General features: G+C 43.4%; 1 protein-coding gene across 2 annotated transcripts in view; it reads right to left on the reverse strand.

Annotated features, from left to right (window-relative positions):
• Mapk14 (mitogen-activated protein kinase 14) overlaps window positions 1-21,661 on the reverse strand; it is a 61,715-nt gene that overhangs the window by 20,984 nt on the left and 19,070 nt on the right. For both annotated transcript variants that reach the window (XM_042684361.1, XM_042684360.1), the window contains exons 2-8: window positions 16,160-16,289; window positions 13,230-13,288; window positions 6,478-6,589; window positions 5,795-5,824; window positions 5,320-5,367; window positions 3,251-3,365; window positions 2,404-2,475 (exon numbers count right to left, since the gene is read on the reverse strand). In XM_042684361.1, coding sequence (XP_042540295.1) covers window positions 2,404-2,475; window positions 3,251-3,365; window positions 5,320-5,367; window positions 5,795-5,824; window positions 6,478-6,589; window positions 13,230-13,288; window positions 16,160-16,289 — 566 coding nt within the window. The remainder of the gene's footprint in view (window positions 1-2,403; window positions 2,476-3,250; window positions 3,366-5,319; window positions 5,368-5,794; window positions 5,825-6,477; window positions 6,590-13,229; window positions 13,289-16,159; window positions 16,290-21,661) is intronic.

The raw sequence follows: 21,661 nt of genomic DNA on the forward strand, positions 1-21,661 counted from the left end.
TAATCATAATAGGCAGATGGGCTGGGAAGGTGGCTCAGTGGTAGAGCGCTTGCCTTGCACGCATGAGGCCTTGGGTTCGATTCCTCAGCACCGCATAAGCAGAAAAAAAAGCCGGAAGTGGTGCTGTGGCTCAAGTGGTAGAGCACTAGCCTTGAGCTGAAGAGCTGAGGGACAGCGCCCAGGCCTAGAGCTCAGGCCCCACGACCAGACACCCCCCTCCCCCCCCCCCAAAAAAAAAGAATAGGCAGAGGTGGTGACTGTGTGACATCATGAACATAATTCCCTCTAATGAATTAGAAACTTACTAATGGCCAGGCGCCAGTGGCTCACACCTGTAATCTTAGCTATTTAGGAGGCTGAGATCTAAGTATCACAGTTTAAAGTCATCCCAGGCAGGAAAGTCTGTAACCCTCTTATCATCAATTAACCACCAAAGAGTCAGAAATGAAGCTGTGGCTCAAGTGGTAGAGTACTAGCCTTGAGCAAAAGAGTTCAGGGACAGTGCCCAGGCCCTGAGTTCAAACCCCAGAACTGGCAACAAAAAGCAAAAGCCACATACACATAAATGTTTGTTTTTAAACTTGCTTAAAGACCTGCAGCTGGAAGGAGCAAAGATCTAAACCCAGTAAGCATGATTGCAGTATGCAGTGTTATCTGTCTCTCTACCACTGCCTATGCAGGCATGCGTGTCTGTGACTGTCCAAATGAGAGCTCCAGATACAGCAAGAAGAAGGGGCAGAGGACAGCCTCAGGAAAATGTCTGCTCCAGAGGGCAAAACAAAGGAGCTACAAATTTCCCCTAATCCTCTCAACTTGGACTGTAATGTAGATGTGCAGCCAACTGCTAAGGGAAAGCGATAAGGCAAATAAAACAAAGGACAAGGAAGAAATTTTGTGCATTAAACAAACAAAATACAGCAGTAGGGGTTAGTAAAAAAGTGAGTGAATATGCGGGGGGTAGAATGGCTGAACTCTACATGGATCCCATAATGTCCAGGGACACCTTAGCTTTCCCTAAGGAGCAGATGTTTCAGTTTCTGAGGGAAGTCCATGATCTCTAGCTAGCAGATGTTCAGAATAGAAAACATGGATAGATACCATGACATCACAGTAAACTGACATTCTGGCTGATCAATTCAATTCCTGAGTTTATTTGGGTATGGGGCTACACCAGCACTTAAGATATTTAAGCATGATTGTAGAGAGGGAAATGTGGCCCAAACAAAACCATTTGCAGACCAGTCAGCTGAATTTTACAGATGTCGCCCAAGCCAACTGTAGGCGCACACATGTAAAGGTTCTCACATAAATACCCACCTTCTACTAAGTGGAGCAGATGAGAGAGTGAAAAGCCACATTTGAGGACATTTGACATTTCCTAATCAAACAGCAGGGAGTACAGGGCTAAGCTAGACCATGACCTAGAGAACAAGTCTGGGACTACACTGGGACTGGCTCTACCCCAGGACAGAGTTGTGCTGGGACACACACACACACACACACACACACACACACACACACACACACACACACACACACACACACACACACACACACTAGCACATGACATGGTAACCTTCTTGCTTTTACTACTTGTTGTTACAAAGCAAACTCAACAAGACAGCAGGCCTGTCACTGCAGGGACACAACACAGCCTTTTTAGTACATAAACCAAACTCAACCACAAGACACCCTTGATTTATAGATGGGTGTCTGCTCACTACCGGTTGCATAAATCCACTAAACCTGTCACTGGGGTCTAGGACATCTAGACACTTGGGTGTCAGAACTGCTACAGGAAGATTACTCTAATAAGAACCTTATTGTCTTCCCCCCCACACAAAAAAAAACCAGAAGGGTTTTTGTTTTGTCTTGTTTTTTAGCCGTGTGCCAGTGGTTTATGGCTATAATCTTAGCTACTTAGGAAGCTGAGATCTGAGAGTCACAGTCTGAAGCCAATCGGGCAGGAAAATCTTTGAGACTCATCTCCAGTTAAATAGCAAAAAGCTGGAAGTGGAGTTGTTGCTCAAGTGGCAGGGTGTCAAGCCTTGAGTGAAAAAGCTAAGGAGCAGCATCTAGTACTGGCAACCACATGAACACACACACACACACACACACACACACACACACACACACACACACACACACACACACACACACACACACACACACACACACACACACACGGTTTTTAAGCTTGGTTTTCCAGCTTGCAAAAAATAAACGGAAGTCTCTTTTTTAGCAAGGCACACAACCCAGCAGGAGGGGAGGACCTCATAAAAAATATCTAGATTATGAAAGCAAAAAATTGAGAGCTTCTCTACAGACAAGTAAAGCCAATACAAATCCATGGACACCAGAATATGCAGAAGAAACAAGAATTCCAAACTTTATAAAGGATACGGTCTGTACCAGGAAACAATGTTCTTCCAGTCAACAGCTCGGCCATTATGCATCCCACTGACCAAATATCCACTGGCAAAATTAAAGAGAAATAAAAGTACATACATGGTTACTGTTATTATACTTGGTCACAGTGGGACCATCACTGAAGGTGAAATATATTCAAGCTAAGATGGGTGCTAGAGGCTCATACCTGTAATACTAGCTAGTCAGTAGGCTGAAATCTGAGAATCTCAGATCTGGATTTGTCTGGTAGACAAATCCAAGGAATTCTTATCTCCAATAAAGTAGTAAAATAGCCAGAAGTGGAGGTGTGGCTCAAGTGGTAGTATACCAGCATTGAGTGAAAACCAAGAGCTTGAGGCCCTGAGTTCAAGCTCCAGTACTGGCACCAAAAAAAAAAAGAAGAAGAAGGAATATTCAAGACAATCATTACATAAGACAACTGAAGTTAAACAATAATCACATCTCATTTCTATAGAACTAAATAAGCTTAAGACACTCAATATTTGACACCCCATAAAAGGTGTCAAAGTCATAACAAGGTAAAAATTTCTTATTTATAGAATAGTGCATTCTCCTACATAAAACTGATGGGCTACTGGCTTCAGAAGCAATCAAAGTTTTGTTGAAAACTCAAATAAAAACATAACTGCTAAATGACAGTTGTAAAGCTATTAAGAAAAAAAAGCCCCGTTTCAGCATCTGAGCAAATGAAACAGTTTCTATCGATAGTTATTGAAAAGAACACTAAGGGAAGATGCTTCCTCCACTGCCATCTCTGAGAACCAATCAACAGCCAGGAAATCCAAACCACAAGGCCCTGGGTAAGCAGAACAAGCAATACCTGTCTGGTTGTAATGCATCCAGTTCAGCATGATCTCAGGAGCCCTGTACCACCTGGTGGCCACATAACCTGTCATTTCATCATCAGTATGTCGAGCCAGTCCAAAATCAAGAATCTAAGAAGACAATCAGGCACTAGAATAAGCAAATGCTAAGATTCATAGAGTGGGCAGGCAGGGAAGGTCTCTATTGCTTTATTTAAAAAGAAGCTATTGGGCTGGGAAGTTGGTTCAGTGGTAGTATGCTTGCCTCACATACATGAGGCCCTGGGTTGGATTCCTCAGCACCACATTAGCAGAAAAGGCTGGAAGTGGCACTGTGGCTCAAATAGTAGGGTGCTAGCCTTCAGCTGAAGAACTGAGGGACAGTGCCCAGGCCCAGAGTTCACCCCTCTTCCCCCCGACCAACACACACAAAAAAGAGGCTATTCTATTCTATTTATTTATTTATTCATTTATTTATTTTTATTATTGTGAAAATACTGTACCTCCTGGGTAGCTAGGATTATGTGAGCCACCCAGTGCCAGCCTGGGCAGAAAAGTCCATGAGACTCTTATTGCCAATAAACTACCCATAAAAAGCCAGAAGTGGTGCTATGGTTCAAGTGGTAGAGCTCTAGCCTTGAGCACAAAGAGTTTCAGAGACAACTCCCAGGCTCTGAGTTAAAGCCCCAGGACTGGCAAAACAAAAAAAGAATGTATGTGTGTGTGTATATTTTATTTAAAAAAATTTTTTGGGTCCGGTCATAGGGCCTGAACTCTGGGCCTAGGTACTGTCCCTCAGCTCTTCAGCTCAGGGCTAGTGCTCTACCACTTGAGCCACAGCGCCACTTCCAGCTTTTTTTCTTTTTGCTTATGTGGTGCTAGGGCATTGAACCCAGGGCCTCATGCATGCAAGGCAAGCGATCTACCACTGAGCCACCTTCCCAGCCCAAGTGTGTGTTTATTTTGTACTGTTGGGAATCAAACCCAGGGACCTATGCATGCTAGGCAAGTACACAGCCACTGAGCTACATCCCTAGCTAGAAACCGTCTTCATTATAATTGTGATGGTTAGGAAGATATATATACTTGTCAAAGGTACACTTAAAATAGCACATTTTACTGTATGTTATTTGTTTTAAAAAAGTTAAGGTGGCACAGGCATGTAATCCCTGGAAGGCTGAAACAGGATGATCTTAAGTTGTGGACCAGCCTGAATTAGGACTACACAGTAAGACCCTATCTCAAAAGATAAACAAAAAAAGTTAGTTAAAAAAGGAGCAATAGACAAAACAGCTCTAGAACTCTATTCTTCTACACATAGTTTACTTATCTTTTTTTTTTTCCTTCTTTTTCTTGACTGTGTAGGTCTTTAACTTTGGGCCTCGGCACTGTCCCTAAGCTTTTTAGCTCAAGGGGAGCACTCTACCACTTCAGCCACAGTGCCAATTCTGGTTTTCTGATAGTTAATGGAGGTAAGAGTCTCATGGACTTTCTTGCCTGGGCTGGTTTTGAACCGAGATCCTTAGATCTCAGCCTCCTGAGTAGTTAGGATTACAGGTGTGAGCCACCAGTACCCCGGCTTACTTATCTCTTATTTCAATTATTTCAGTGAGTGGTTTTTGGCCATTTTTCCTAAATAATTTAACCTAAATAATCTAGTAATTATTGCTTCAGGAATGCTTGACATCCAGACTACGATTTTCCTTTATTATATTACATCTCAAATTTAAGTTTACTCAAAATAAAATAAAAAACCACTCAATGCCACTTTCAATGTCACTGAAGCAGCTTACTCAGTCTATGGTTTAAATTCCACAGTTTCACCTAAAAGTTTATGGCTTAAATCTGAACTGTGCCTTGATCAAGATGCATTGTGTTCATAAACTGAGATGTTGAATCAAAACTCCTCTGTACAACTACTTAAAGATAATTTCATGAACAAGTGAAAATTAAAAAAATAAAAACACATTTGAAATTTGCTATTGCTCAGGATGAATTTTCAGACAAATCAAAGTCGGCCTGATTAGTCACAGGAATCATCTGTAGGCAAAGCAAACCACAGCCACTGTCTCCCTCTTGGTCTTACCTTTAGCTCACAGTCCTCATTCACAGCAAGATTACTGGGTTTTAGGTCCTAGGAAGCAAGTACAGAGAGGACAGGCTGGACTTTATCCTCAATGACAATCCTCTCCCTAGAGGTAATAGTGAGGATCCATATATCAAAGGAAGACCTTATTTATCCACACATCATCAGACCATCTTCAGCCTAGAGGCAAACTTACTTAGCCTTAACTAGGCATAAAATTTTAAATAAATTGTAACTTTCTTTCGTCAATCTCAACAAAGAGCAGAGCTGCAACCGGTCAACATTCCAATGGCTAAAAGTATGTTTAAATTAAGATTGGCTGAAAGTTATTCTGTTTTCTTTGGTGGTGGTACTAGGAATTGAACTCATTCACAGTCTCATGCATGCTGGGCAGTGAGCTACTGTCAGCCCTGGGTGCCATTCTTCTAGTCCCGCCTCATATTCCCAAAATAATAACTGAAGTCATAATACATACCCTGTGAATTATGTCAGCTGAATGTATATACTGCGAAAGAGAAAGAAGTCCATCAAGTAAGTTCTTTTCAACTTTCAACTATAAATGTTCTAGAACAAATTTATAGCACATTTTCATGAATCAATAAGGACCTACAACTATGCACAGTAGGAGCCAAGACAGTTACAATTAGCAATACGGTATCCATTCACAGTCATGATTTCCACAGCCTTCAACTATGCCTACTTGAGCTTTCAAGGATTGCTTGACTGTCTGAACCTTGATAAAGACTCAAAGCTGTTAGATATTAAAGATGGCTTGATTTTTAGGACACAATTTATCTTCTTCTGCTACAATTAAAATAGCCTTCTTGAGTTTGTTAACAATTCGGCATTACACTGACCAGATACATCATTATATTACAAAGTTACTAGTTTTTAATATGGTAAGTAAAAATCCTTAGCTCCTAGATATTTATACATCATATATATGGCTAGAATGAAATGATGTCACTTGGGAAACACAAAGAAGCAAGGTTGGCCATGTTAAGATAGTTGTAGTTTCTGACAGACCACTGTTTGTTACACTGTGTTCTTTCCTTGTGATTCTGTGTGTTTGAATTTTGCTTCTTTGTTCTAATGCTTAGATAGAAGGAAGAGAAAGGAAAAAGAGAATTGGTTTCTCAACATTATTGCTGTCTATACCTTTAGACCTCGGAGAATCTGGTAGATGAGGAATTGAACATGGTCATCCGTGAGTTTCTGACATTTTACAATATTGTTCAGATCAGCCCCCATGAGGTGGGTCACCAGATACCTAGAAGTGAATGGAAAGTTACACAGTGATACAGATGTTTAAAAAGTTTTTTTTGTTTTTTTTTTGGTCCGGTCATGGGGCCTGATCTCTGGGCCTGGGCGCTGTCCCTCAGCTTTTCAGCTCAAGGCTAGCGCTCTACCACTTGAGTCACAGCGTCACTTCCGGTTTTTTCTTTTTTGCTTATGTGGTGCCGAGGAATCGCACCCAGAGCCTCATGCATGCAAGGCAAGCGCTCTACCACTGTACCACCTTCCCAGCCCTTAAAAAGTTCTTGTCTTCATAAAATTTTCAAAGGTTTTCAATGAAGGCTTGAAGCAGTGGCTCAAGCCTGTAATCCTAGCTACTTGGAAGGCAAGAGATTTGGCCTCAAAGTTTGAGGACAGCTCGTGCAAAAAATGTTTGCAAGTTGCCATCTCAACCAATGACATGGTGGTATGTGACTGTCATCCCTGCTACACGGGGAAGCACAAATATGAGGCTTGTCATCCAGACTGAACCAGGCATAAAGCAAGATCTTATCTTAATAGTAACCAATGTAAAAAGGGATAGCAGAGTGAATCAAGTGAGAGAGTGCCTGCCTAACAAGCACAAGGCTCTGAGTTCAAACTCTAGTACTATTTATTTATTTATTTTAATTTTTTTATCTATTTATTTTTTTTTGTCAGTCATGGGGCTTGAACTCTGGGCCTGGGCGCTGTCCCTCAGCTCTTCAGCTCAAGGCTAGCACTCTACCACTTGAGCCACAGTGCCACTTCCAGCTTTTTCTGCTTAGGTGGTGCTGAGGAATCGAACCCAGAGCCTCATGCATGTGACGCAAGCACTCTACCACTGAGCCACCTTCCCAGCCCTAGTACTATTTTTTTTTTTTTTTTTAAAAGCTGGTGCTGGTGATTCATGCCTGTAATCCTAGCTACTCAGGAGTTTGAAATCTGAGGATCCCAGTTCAAAACCAGCTGGGACAGGAAAGTCTGTGAGACTCTTCCTTTTTTTTGGTCGGTTGTGGGGCTTGAACTCTAGGCTTGAGGGCTGTACCTGTGCTCTTCAGCTCAAGGCAAGCACTCTACCACTTTGAGCTACAGTGCCACTTCCGGTTTTCTAGTTTTCCAGTCGTTTATTTATTTATTTTTTGTCGGTCATGGGGCTTGAACTCTGGGCCTGGGCGCTGTTCCTCAGCTCTTCAGCTCAAGGCGAGCGCTCTACCACTTGAGCTACAGCGCCACTTCCGGTTTTCTAGTGGTTTATTGGAGATAGGAGTCTCACGGTCTTTTCTGCCCGGGCTGGCTTTGAACCGCGATTCTCAGATCTCAGCCTCCTGAGTAGCTAGGATTACAGGCGTGAGCCACCGGCGCCCGGCCTTTTCTAGTGGTTTATTGAAAATAAGAGCCTCATGAACTTTCCTGCCCGGGCTGGCTTTGAACTGCCATTCTCAGATCTCAGCTCCCTGAGTAGCTAGGATTACAGCTATGAGCCACCTGCGTCTAGCTGTGAGACTCTTATCTCTAAGAAAACACTCAGAAAAGGCTGTGGCTAGGGTGGTAGAGTACTAGCCTTGAACAAAATAAGGCCCAGGACAGTGCCTAGGCCCTGAGTTTAAGCCCTAGACCTGATTTCCCCCACCCCCCCAAAAAAATTCCTTTTTTTTTGTTGTTGTTGTTGGTTGTGGGGCCTGAACTCTTGGGCCAGTATGCTGTCCCTCAGCTCTTCAGCTCAAGGCTAGTGCCCTATCACTTGAGCCACAGCACCACTTCCGGCTTTTTTTCCCCTGCTTCTGTGGTGCTGAGAAATCGAACCCAGGTCCTTATGCACGCAAAGCATGCACTCTACCACTGAGCCAACTTCCCAGCCAAAAAGTTTCTTGTAAGAGAAATAAACATAAGTATAAATAATTATTTTATAGCCATAATAAAGTATGTTAAATGTTTAAATCCATCATTATATTTTTAGTTCCCTTGTAAACCTGCCGTGCTATAGGTTCTAAAACAGGAGTTATATGTAGATTTTCAAGCTACCATTTTCCTTTTCTCCTCAAGTGACTAATAAAAGCATATTGTTCATTGACAATATTCCTGCGTCTGCCTTGAAGGAAGCAGGAGGCACCAAAGAACTCTCCACGGGTGTGGTACTGCTTATTAATCCTTCCTTTCACGGGAAGATGAGGAATGATTACATTCAAGTCCAACAGGTTCACCCCAGAAACCCTAGACTTTCATAATGCCTCAACCTATTCATTACTATATTACCCAGTATGGGAACATGAAGACCAGACCAATATTACACAGGCTGACTCTTAATGTTAACATAGGTGCTTCTTCCTCCAGGAGGAAGTGAGAACTTTTTTCCTCCTATCATGATTTCCCTGTAGAGCTGCACTGTGTGAAGAACATCAACACCCAACCTAGCTCTAACTTTAAGGTTATATTTTAGTATTCCCTAATTTAAAAATGCATATGTCTACATTGCCTTAAGGCAAGGGAAAATTCTAAAGGTAATTTTAAAGAGTAAATTTGAAGACCGAGTGCTGGTGGCTCACACCTATAATCCTAGCTACTCCTCAGGAGGCTGAGAGGTGAGGATCATGGTTCAAAGCCAGCCGGGGCAGGAAAGTCTGTGAGACTCTTATCTCCACCAGAAAACTGGAAGTGGCACTGTGGCTCAAGTGCTAGAGCACTAGCCTTGAACGGAAGAGCTCAGGGACAGTGCCCAGGCCCAGAGTTCAAGCCTCATGACCACCACCACCAACAGCAAAAAATTTGATTCTTTTGAGAACCAGTTGTTTTTTTTAAAATTAATTTTATGTGGTACTGAGGAATTGAACCCAGGGCCTCATATATACTAGGCAAGCACTCTACCACTAAGCCACATTCCTAGTCCTAGAGAACCCCGTTTTTATGAAGTCAGTGGTGACTCTACCTAAGAGCTCTATTTTGTTTGGTAGCAGTCCTAGAGCTTGAACTCAGGGACTAGGCACTGTCCCTGTGCTTCTTTTGCTCACCAGTGCCCAGCCAGAGCACTTCTTTTGAAAAGTGAAAATCAAAGTGGGGTTCTTCACTGATGCTTGTGACTAGGTTCGGAAGGTGTTGGGTTTTATGTGTGTGTGTTTTTTTTTTTATCTTGGTAGAAATATTATGCTCCTTCTATGTAAAAACTAGCTGGTTTTCTTCATAACTCTTTCCTTTGTAATAAAAAATCTTGACTACAAAAAAAAAAAAGTGGAGTTCTGGTGGCTCACGCCTGTAATTCTAGCTACTCAGGAAGCTGAGATATGAGGATTGAGATTCAAAGCCAGCTCAGGCAAGAAAGTCCGTGAGACAGGCTGGGAAGGTGGCTCAGTGGTAGAGCGCTTGCCTTGCATGCATGAGGCCCTGGGTTCGATTCCTCAGCACCACATAAGCAAAAAGAAAAGAGCCAGAAGTGGCGCTGTGGCTCAAGTGGTAGAGCGCTAGCCTTGAGCTGAAGAGCTGAGGGACAGCGCCCAGGCCCAGAGTTCAGGCCCCACAACCGGACCCAAAAAAAAAAAAAAAAACAAAGAAAGTCCGTGAGACTCTGATCTCCAATTAACTACCAAAGTAGAAGGAGAGCTGTGGCACAAGTAGTAGAGCACAGCCTTTTTAATTGAAAAATCTCAGGGACAGTGCCCAGGCCCTGATTTCAAGCCCTAGAACCAACAAACACCCTGTAAAAATCAGACCAGTCATTAATTTTCCTAACCCCCCACCCCAACCCCATCTCACTTAGACTTACGTTTTTTAAAAAAATCCTTTCAACGTCCTTTAAAGCCCTGTATTATGTTAATCCAGGACTCTACCCCAATTTTTTCTGTTACTTCACCATCTACTTTTCTCCCCTGCTCTCGCTCAGCTCCACAACTAGCCTGTTTATTTGCTAGTTCCAATACAATATGCAACCTCTGCTGCATGCTTTAAGGCCTTTACCTATCTTAATACTGCATTTAAAATTACATCTCCCTGCTGGCCTTTATACTCTTAATTTCCTTTCTCTGTTGTACCCTTTGCTGTTTTGCTATAGCACTGATTGTCAACATACTATATCATTTCCTTGTTTACGTTAATTATTATCTCCCTGTACACCGTGCATGGAGGATGGAGCTATGTCTTACCCTGTGTAGTACCTAGAGCAATTTTCTGACAGATAATAAGACACTCAACTACTACAGGATGAACTGACTCAGGACAAGGTGGCAATGTATTTTATTGACAAGGTGCATGCCCAAGATCTTATCTGGTAAGACCAGATTGTTCTAACATTGGGGTAGGAGACCTACTCCTGTCACCAAGCAGGCTCTAATAAGCTTATTTCACAACAAACTATTCTCATTTGAAGTGAAGATTGCTAAAAGATGCTTGCAATCTCCATTACCAGCATTAACTGAACCAGATACTGCTCTATCAGTCTGCAAGCCAGTTAAAAGCGGACACAGAGCAGGCCATCAGACACTAAGTCACCAGCCACTTACACAGGGACAGGACATGGCCATTCATTCCCTCAATCAAGTATTTGGTGTTCAGTGCTAAAGATGTAATGAGGAAAAGGGAGGTGCCATTTAGATGAGAGGAGGGTGTACATAACAGAGCTACAATGGGGCCATCAGAGTTGGGGAATGCACACAGGTGATGGTCCCTACAGAGACCAAGGAAGGAGCAAATTAGGAAAAACTTCACCAAGAACTTGAACTCTAAGCTTGGCCTCAAAGCTTCTTTATTTTTCCAGTAGGTTGGCTTCAACCTTGAGGCTCAGATCTCAGCCTCCTGAGTAAGGAGGATACCAAAGAGCCACAGATGTCCTGCCCCCCAGCTATCATAAGCAAGCATTTGTGTCTCATCTTTTTAATGAGACCAGAAGCAACTAGAAGACACATATACTCTTCACCTCTGGCATCTCACAGAATCTCACACAGCATTTACTCAATAACAAGGGTTAGCAGACTTTCAAATGATAGCCTTGACTCAAGAAAAATGTGGTGGGAAATAGATGCAGAGCCAAAAGACCTGGGACGGATGCAATTTTGTATGTATTAATATGTAATAAGGTTTGTCTCTTCCAACCTGTTTCCTTATCTGAAAATTAGACATAATGATACCTACTTCACAAGACTTCAGTGTCAAATGAGAAATCTGATATGCAAACCTTTGTAAGCCATCAAGGCCATTGATAAAGTCAAGTTAATGATTAGACTCACTCACATGCATAAGACTATGTTTTTAAACAAACAATCTGCTTGTAATGTCAAGAATTGAAAGCAAAGGAAAATTGAGATCAGATATTAATTGTGAGGATTATGTCTACATTTTAGTTCCTGGAAAAGGTGCAAGTTTGTTTCAGGCTTGGTACGCTAATTCAAAACATTTCCTGGTGTGTTGGTAAGGATCCAGAGGAAACTGCCTCTACTAGAATTCAATCTTCCTGCACATTATAGTAAGGAGTGGGTGAGGGGAGAGGAAGCAGGGAGAGAGTTGTAGCTAAGTCCTACCACATAAAGCAAAGCCTTTCATCCCTTTCCCAGTCCCTCCCTCAGTGTCCTGGATGCTTTGATCTCTTTTTTTCTGACAACCTCTTTACTAAGGCTTAGCTTATAAAGCCCCAAATAACCCAGCTCCTCCCCCATCCAGCTTCATCTTTCTCCATATATACCTCTTATCCAAGGTCCATCACCTCTGCTCTCAGCTGTTGACTACTGGTTGAACCTGTTCAGTACTTACTTCAAGCTCAGTGGACAAATTTTTGCACAGCCTTCTCTGAAGATACATGTCTAGGGTAGGTGGCCCCTAGGGCTACAAGGCCCTTTAGAACTCTGTACCTGCCCTGCCTAGGCTGATTCTTACATTGACCTACTCAATAAGCAACATTCGCATGCCTGTGACTGTTCTAAGTACCAATGGTTGAGATGAGAAGACAACAAACTGCTCTAACACAGAAGGTAGCCACAAATATGATGGTAAAATCTACTAAGAACACAGCAAGGTAAGGAACAGAGTCAAAAGTATTTCAACTGAGAAGGGAGAATGTATCACAGGAAGGCTGGAGGAAGGAAATCCCACAAGTGGGCAGTGTTCTGAGCCACCTTGAAAACCCAGGTCAGAGCTCCTAATGGGAATGTGGTGGCTCTAATACATTTTTCAAACCTTAAGTACTCTCTTGTCCCTGGAATTTTTTTTTCCTGTCAGTAGTGGGGCTTGAACTCGGGGCCTGAGCACTGTCCCTGAGCTCTTTTTGCTCAAGACTAACACTATACCACTTTGAGTCACAGTGCCAGTTTTTTGGTGGTTAACTTGGAGTCTCATAGACTTGCCTTCCTGGGTTGGCTTTGAACCAGGATCCTCAGATCTCAGCCTCCTAAGTAGCTAGGATTATAGGTGTGAGCTACTAGCACCCAATTCCATGGAATTTTTGTAAAGACTCAACATCTGACTCCCTGAATGAGGCACCATGTGCCTGCCATGATGGAATACTAAACCATACCACGTGTGGTCTACTCACCCATCCCAATTCATCCCACCCCCTTTTTCCCCTTAGAGCTGTATAACAGGAATAAAGAACCTTCTAAGGCCTGTGAACAGTTATGAACAGAAGTAGGCTGCTAATCATCCTCCAGCTAAAGAAGCAAATACAGGAGATTACTCACACATCGTTGAATTCCTCCAGAGACCTTGCAGGTGTGAAGACATCCAAAAGACCAATCACCTATATTGAACACACAAAAGTCAAAGAGTAAATCAGGGGGGCTGGGAAGGTGGCTCAGTGGTAGAGCGCTTGCTTGCATGCCTGAGGCCCTGAGTTTGATTCCTCAGCACCACATAAGCAAAAAGAAAAAAGCCAGAAGTGGCGCTGTGGCTCAAGTGGTAGAGCGTTAGCCTTGAGCTGAAGAGCTGAGGGACAGCGCCCAGGCCCAGAGTTCAGGCCCCACAACCGGACCCCCCAACCCCCCAAAAAAAGAAATGAACTCAAGAGTAAATCAACAGCAGCTTATTATAATACCCTAGGTCCTGAGCATTTTAAGTGGAACTAATTCCAACCCATCCACCTCAGTTCAATAACATTCTAACACCATACGGTTAACTCCAACTGCTTATCTACCCAAATCATGCTTTTGGGTCTCAATTTTTTCCCCCTGATCCACTCCTGGACCATGATTCTCCCACATATGCTTCCCTGTATAGCGGGAAAGACAGGTATGCACCACCACACTTAGCTTCTCCTTAATCTTTTCTGCCCAGGCTGGCTTCAAACTGTGATGTACCATGTACACCACTGCATCTAGCTATTGGTTAAGAAGTTCTACAAACTTTTTTTACCCAGGCTAGTCTCAAACCACAATTCTCTCAATGTCAGCCTTCCAAGTAGCTAGGATAACAGGCATGAAGCACCAGCACCTGGCATTATATTGCTATCTTAACATATAATGATGATTGTCATATCTTTATTTTTCAGTAGTACTTATAGCCTCCATATCTATTATTTGTATATATCATAATTTAATTTAATATTTGGAAAACTGAATATTTGACAAAATGAAATCATTTACCAAATATATTTGGTACCTTCTCTAGGATTTTATTTTCTTGTAATTTGGAAATTGTTTTCATACTACTATGGAGGTTTATCTGAAGATGGCTCACACAGGGATTGGCCAACTGTGGGTGATCTAAAAAAAGTGTGATCATAAACTATAGACTTCTTTTTTTGCCAGTCCTGGAGCATGAACTTAGGGCCTGGGTACTGTCCTTGAGCCTGTCTGAGCTCAAAGCTAGCACTCTACCACTTGAGCCACAGCACCACTTTTCGGCTTTTTCTGTTTATGTGGTACTGAAGAATCAAACCCAGGGGCTTCATGCATTCTAGGCAAGCACTCTAGAGTTTCATTCCTCAGTACCACATAAACAGAAAATGCCAAAAGTGGTGCTGTGGCTCAAGTGGTCGAGTGCTAGCCTTGAGCAAATGAAGCTCAGGGACAGTGCCCAGGCCTAGGACTGGCAAAACAAACAAACAAATAACAACAACAAAAAAAAACTCCAAAGAACCAAAAAATGTAATTCTTTTTTTTGTTGTTGGTGGTTGTGGGGTTTGAACTCTGGGCTTGGGCGCTGTCCCTGCGCTCTTCAGCTCAAGGCAATCACTCTACCACTTGAGCCACAGCACCACTTCCAGTAAGAATGACTTTCCTGTCCGGGCTGGCTTTGAACCATGATCCTCAGATCTCAGCTTCTGAGTAGCTAGGGGAGAGCCACCGGTGTCCAGCTAAAAATGAAATTCTTATGAGCAAGCTCTTTGAAGCCGCTACTCTAGTAACAAGAATTTAAAACCTAAAGCTAAGCTAAATTATTCAGATGATTAAAAAGCAAGGCTGTAGTCAGGCTCATACCTGTAATCTTAGCTAAGGAGGGAGGCTGAGATGTGAGGATTTGTAGTTCAAAGACAGCCTGGGCAGGAAAGACTTAGTCTACAGCTTCTCATTCTCAGGTAATGTTCTAGTTATACTCACTCACTGCTTTACCATACTTGGGTTTTAAAAACTGAGCAAAATAAGTTATATTTAAATTATATAATTCTCAATGACATTTATTAAAAGAATAGCTGCCTTTTGGAGAAGATTAGAAAGAACGGTTATAAAAACTGCACATGTTCTGTACAGTTGTATTTTCCAGATGTTTTCAATGTGTGGTTGATTGAAACAGATTCTATGGATACAGGGACTGAAGGTACATGTAAACTAAATAGACATCTTATTTATTTTTAATGCTAGTCGTGGGGCTTGAACTTGGGGTCTGGGAGTTGTTCCTGAGTTTTTTTGCTCAAGGCATGTGCTACCACTTGAGCCACAGCTTCACTTCCAGCTTTCTGGTGATAATTGGAGACACATGGACTTTCTTTCCCAGGCTGACTTCAAACTGTAATTCTCACATCTGAGCCTCCTGAGTGGCTAGAATTACAAGCATGAGCCACTGGTGCCTAGCTAAATAGTCATCTTTAATAGAGAGCTTTTGGTGAGCCAGACAAAGCATTCTTTCTCAAAATTTGTCTCTGCACTAATAGAAAAATACCCATGAACCTCTTAAACAAATCAGGCAAACAATACAAACTTTCCTTTTACGCCAGGTTCCAGTGGCTTCTTTTTTTATTGGTCAGTTGTGGGGCCTGAACTCTGGGCCTGGGCACTGTCCCTCAGCTCTTCAGCTCAAGGCTAGCGCTCTACCACTTGAGCCACAGCGCCACTTCCAGCTTTTTCTGCTTATATGGTGCTGAGGAATCGAACCCAGAGCCTCATGCATGCAAGGCAAGCACTTTATCACTGAACCACCTTCCCAGCCCCACAGTGGCTCCTTTCTATAATCCTAGTTACTCCCTTCTCTCTCCCTCCTTCCCTTCCAAAAGTGATTTCTTATTAAATATTTAGCTCTCTGGGAGGATACACCATTCTCATCTGAGATCAACCTGATCCCCCCCAAATGCCACTAACACACAACAGTGCTGGGCTGGTACAAGACAACCTGGAGCACGTTTCCACAGAGGAATGAGGACACATGATCTTGAGCACCTCCTTCCTGGAGGACTTACATTCTCATGCTTCATGTGCTTGAGTAAGCGCAGCTCTCTATATGTCCTTTTGGCATGGATGATGGACTGAAACGGCCTGGACAGCTTCTTCACAGCCACACGCAACCCAGTCTTTGTGTCAAAAGCAGCACTAAAGGAGAAAAGAAAAAAAATTCCACCTTTAATTAAAAGTGGTCTCAATAGAATTTCTTAATATCTACAAGGCCACTTTCTTTCCAATTAAATGGATCTATAACAAAATTTTTAAAAAACCCTTAGCATAAGACAAAATCTCACTATAATCTACACACTATAATGGATTGTTTTTGATGTTTACATCCACTCTTTCCTATGTATCTAAATCAGGAGCCAGTAAACCTTTTCCATAAAAGTCCAGAGAGTAGTATTTTATGCTTTTTGAACCCTAAGGTTTTTTTTTTTTTTTTTTTTTTTTTTTTTGGGGGGGGTGGTTCTGTGAGCCTGAACTCTGGGCCTGGGCGCTTTCCCTCAGCTCTTCAGCTCAAGGCTAGTGCTTTACCACTTGAGCCACAGCACCACTTCCGGCCTTTTTTTTTCTGCTTATGTGGTGCTGAGGAATTGAACCCAGGGCCTCTTGCATGCAAGGCAAATGTTCTACCACTGAGCCACCTTCCCAGCCCAACCCTAAGGTTTTTGTCACAACTATTTGACTTGAAGTTGTAGCTGCAAAGCAGCCAGAAAATAAATTAAAACAAAGTAACAATAGGTACAGCCAGGTTCTAATACACTATGTAGAAACAAGTGGCCTCCTGGTGACCTAGATGAGCCAACAGATCTAGATGAGCCAACAGACTGATAACCAGAGTTCCAGAGTGTCAGTCCTGCTGTCACCTTGTCACATGGTAACTGGTCAGAATTTCATGACCACCTCATGCCCAGGACAACGAACTGGCACAGTTCTTGAGACTCAGAGTATGGGGCACTTTCTAGAGGCTGAGATGCAGCAGGAAACAAATCAGCAAATCACACTCAGGGTAGGTGGGGAGGGGAAGAGCAGAAGAATAAAACACTTTCAAACTGGGACGGATACTGACAAAGAAAAAGCAGGGCCAGGGCTGCTGTGCTGAGATGCCTTAGGGATATACCTGAGCTCCAAAGGCAAGCAACCATGCAGAGACATGGGGAAAATGAGCAATAAACCAAGGAAGAATGGTAAAATTAGCAGTCTTTACTTCATGCAAGAAGCTGTTCTGAGCCCTATTCGTTACTCTTCTTGAAAATGGCTCTTTTGATCTCAACATTCTGACAAAGAAATATGATCATTTCATCACTCACACATGAGGACACTAAAGCACGGTGAAGCGCTTTGTGCCATGTTCACAAAGCCAAGAAGTGGCAGAGTAGGGACAGTGAATGCAGAACTCATGTTATTTATTATTTGCTTGGCTAAACTGCCCCTCTGAAGAGTAAGTACAGCCAGGCACCAGTTGTTCACACCTATAATCCTAACTACTAAGGAGGCTGAGATCAGAGGATCATTGTTCAAAGCCAACCCAGGCAGGGAAGTTTGTGGGACTCTTATCTCCAATTAATTACCAAAAAGCTGGAAGTGGAGCTGTGGCTCAAGTGGTAGAGCGCAAGCTTTGACCAAAAGAAGCTAAGGGATTATGCCCAGGTTCTGAGTTCAAGCCCAGTACTAGCACCAGAAAAAGAGCAAATGCAAACAGCCAAGTGCAAAATAATAAAAACAAACAGAGCCGGAGGACTGGTGGCTCACGCCTTGTAATCCTAGCTACTCAGGAGGCTGTCATTTGAGAATTGTGGTTTGAAGCTAGCTTAGTGGTAGAGTGCTTGCCTGGCATGCAGGAAGCCATGGGTTCAATTCCTCAGTACTACATATAAAGAAAAAGCCGGAAGTATGCTGTGGCTCAAGTGGTAGAACGCTAGCCTTGAGCATAAAGAGGCTCAGGGATAGCACTCAGGCCCTGAGTTCAAGCGAAAAGAAAAAGAAACAGATGTAAAAAAGTATGGCATGCTGGGGTGAAGGAGAGGAGGAGAAAGGCAACTGCATGGCAAAGCACAGGAAGGAAGAGGACAACAAGCAGAGTGGAGATGTAGGCAGAGAGGTAGATTTTCCAGAATATCCATGGCAAAAAACGTGATGTGGTCTGGGAATGTGGCTCAGTGGTAGAGTGCTTGCCTTGCATGCATGAAGCCTTGGGTTCCATTCCTCAGTACCACATAAACAGCAAAAGCTGGAAGTGGCATGGTAGCTCAAGTGGTAGAGTGCTAGCCTTGAGCACAGAGAGGCTTAGGGTCAGTGCCCAGGCCCTGAGCTCAAGCCCCAGGACTGACAGAAAGAAAGAAAGAAAGAAAGAAAGAAAGAAAGAAAGAAAGAAAGAAAGAAAGAAAGAAAGAAAGAAAGAAAGAAAGAAAGAAAGAAAGAAAGAAAGAAAGAAAGAAAGAAAGAAAGAAAGAAAGAAAGAAAGAAAGAAAGAAAGAAAGAGTGATGTGGCCCATGCATGGTGTATACTCCTATAATCCCAGTTACACAGAGAAACACAGCTCTGCCATCAGAGGGTGCTCTCTCACAGACAGCATACTTTAGGCTCGTAGGCTGGATGGTGTCTTCCCTGTCAACCATTTTTTATTACTTCAAACACACTACTTTTTTTGTTTCCTAAAAGCCCCTGCCCACAACCCTGATAAGCTATTCCCTTCTGTGGTTATCTGCTAACTTGGAATTTTCCACCATTTACCAAAAAGTCCTGTCTGGGTGTCTCTGTCCACTCCCAACTTATTCTTGGTAACTTCAATACCCAGGTGGCAGGCCTATCTAATGTCCTGTTTCCTGGTCTTCATATCTCTCTCAAACCTTCCAATCACCCACCTCCCTCAAAAGTTGCCCTTGCCTTCATGGAGAAAATAGAAACCATCAGATGTGAGTCTGTCTGCCTAGCACCAGATCAATAATCTCATCTGCACCCAGCCCCATCTTCCCTCTTGCTACAGCTAAGGATGCAATGGAGCTTCTTACAAAACCCAAAGCCTCCATACATACTTTGGAGCCATTCCCTATCTTCCCAGACCACTTAATCCCCTTTGTCTACTGTTTCAGTGACTGCTTCTCCCTATAACCTTGTCAAATAAATATGCTCTAGCAATCTCCCTTCCTCAACACATTACTTCCCTCAATTTGACTGCCAATCACAGTTAGTCTCCCTGCCTGCTCCCCTCCCCCACCAAAAATCACCTACACCAGTGAGCCCAACACAGGGGAAACAGCCCATCAGTTTCATGTGGGAATATGTAAGAAATGAAAATTCTCAGGCAGCATCCCGGAAACTGAAGGAGGTCCAGTAGTCTCTATTTTCTCAAGCTCTTCACACAACTCCAACTCACTCATCTCTACATCTGCTATTTGGACAAGCTGTGATGCTATCATCTAAGTGTTTGTTGGAAATAGTCCACTGACAAGATTGTCCAGAGTACCGGGCACCAGTGGCTCATGCCTGTAACCCTAGCTATTCAGGAGGCTGAGATTGGAGGATCGTGGTTCAAAGCCATCCTGGACAGGAAAGTCTGTGAAACTCTTATCTTCAATTAATCTCAGAAAAAACTGGAAGTACCACTGTGGCTCAAGTGACAGAGCACTAGCCTTGAGCTGAAGAGCTAAGGGACAGTGCCCAGGCCAAGTTCAAGCCCCATGACCAACAACAACAAAAGAAAAGATTTTCCAAGCCGGGCGCTGGTGGCTCACGCCTGTAATCCTAGCTACTCAGGAGGCTGAGATCTGAGGATCGCGGTTCAAAGCCAGCCCGGGCAGGAGAGACTGTGAGACTCCTATCTCCAATAAACCACCAGAAAACCGGAAGTGGCACAGTAGCTCAAGTGGTAGAGTGCTCGCTTTGAGCTGAAGAGCTGAGGGACAGCGCCCAGGCCCAGAGTTCAAGCCCCACGACCGACAAAAAAAAAAAAAAAATATTTTCCGGAGTTTCAAACAGTTGTTAAAATTTAGCAGGCACAAATCTTCACAATCCAGTCATCATTCCTTCTTGAAGCCATTCAGAAACTGCTCTTCTCCCAATCATTAGTGACCTCTGTGACCAAATCAGATGACCATTTTCCTGAATTAGCAAAGTGACATGGTTACCATTGCCCCCTTCCCCTAAACTCTGTCCCTCCTAGTCTACAGCACTATTTCCATTGGTTCCCAGGAGCTCTCTCCTCCTATCCCCAGCGTGTGTGCTCCCTTTACGCAAAGCTCCTTGTGACGAAGTTCTTCAGGACATGTCCTGTCTTCTCTTCTCCCTGCCACATTCCATAGCTTCAAGTTAAATGCCATTGAAAACCCTACATCTATATTTCTTACTGAAATATTTTTTTCTCAGCCAACTGCCTGTCAGACATTCTTATATAAAACATATATGAGGGGGTGGGGCCGGGAAGGTGGCTCAGTGGTAGAGCGCTTGCCTTGCATGCCTGAGGCCCTGGGTTCGATTCCTCAGCACCACATAAGCAAAAAGAAAAAAGCCAAAAGTGGCGCTGTGGCTCAAGTGGTAGAGCTCTAGCCTTGAGCTAAAGAGCTGAGGGACAGCGCCCAGGCCCAGAGTTCAGGCCCCATGACCGGACCCCCCCCAAAAAAAAAAACCATATATAGGGGGCTGGGAAGGTGGCTCAGTGGTAGAGCACTTGCCTTGCTTGCATGAGGCCCTGGATTCGATTCCTCAGCACCACATAAGCAAAAAGAAAAAAGCCGGAAGTGGTGCTGTGGCTCAAGTGGCAGAGCATTAGCCTTGAGCTGAAGAGCTGAGGGACAGTGCCCAGGTCCAAAGTTCAGGCCCCACGACCGGACCCCCCCCCAAAAAAAATATATATATATAGGACCCTCGAACTTAACAAGTTCAAAATGCCCAGACTATTCCTCTCCCTATCTGTTATTCTGATAAATAAATGGACCGTTCTTCTAGTTGCTCAAGCCAGACATTTGAGTGTCTGGCACAACTCTCACCTTAGTGAATGGCATCTTCATCATTCCCTGATTTTCATTTTTCCCCTTCTAATATATTCTGTACTAGCACCCCCCCCCCCCCACACACACACAGAGAGTGATTTTTCTGCCTCAGACTCCTGACTGCTGTGATTACACATGTGAGCTACCATGCCCAATGTGTGTGTGTGTGTGTGTGTGTGTGTGTACGTGAACACTCCTTGGGCTTGAACTCAAGGCCTGGGCACTGTCCCTTAGCTTTTTTTTGCTCAAGGCTAGTGCTCTACCACTTTGAACCATAGCTCCACTTCTAGCTTTTCTGGTGTCTCACGGACTTTCCTGCCCAGGCTGGCTTTGACTCATGATTCTCAAATCTCAGCCTCCTGAGTAGTAGGATTACAGGCGTGAGCCACCAGTGACCAGCTTTCTGATACAATCTTTTAAAAATGTAAATTAGACCTTTGCTGCAAATCCTTCAAGCAATTTTTTTTAACATATAGAACAAAGTGCAAATTTCTTATCATACAGCCCACAAGGCCCGGGTGACGGGACCC

The sequence above is a fragment of the Dipodomys spectabilis genome, unplaced genomic scaffold (assembly GCF_019054845.1).
Source record: "Dipodomys spectabilis isolate Male_0828 unplaced genomic scaffold, ASM1905484v1 ptg000085l, whole genome shotgun sequence".
In the NCBI taxonomy this organism is placed as follows: domain Eukaryota; kingdom Metazoa; phylum Chordata; class Mammalia; order Rodentia; family Heteromyidae; genus Dipodomys; species Dipodomys spectabilis.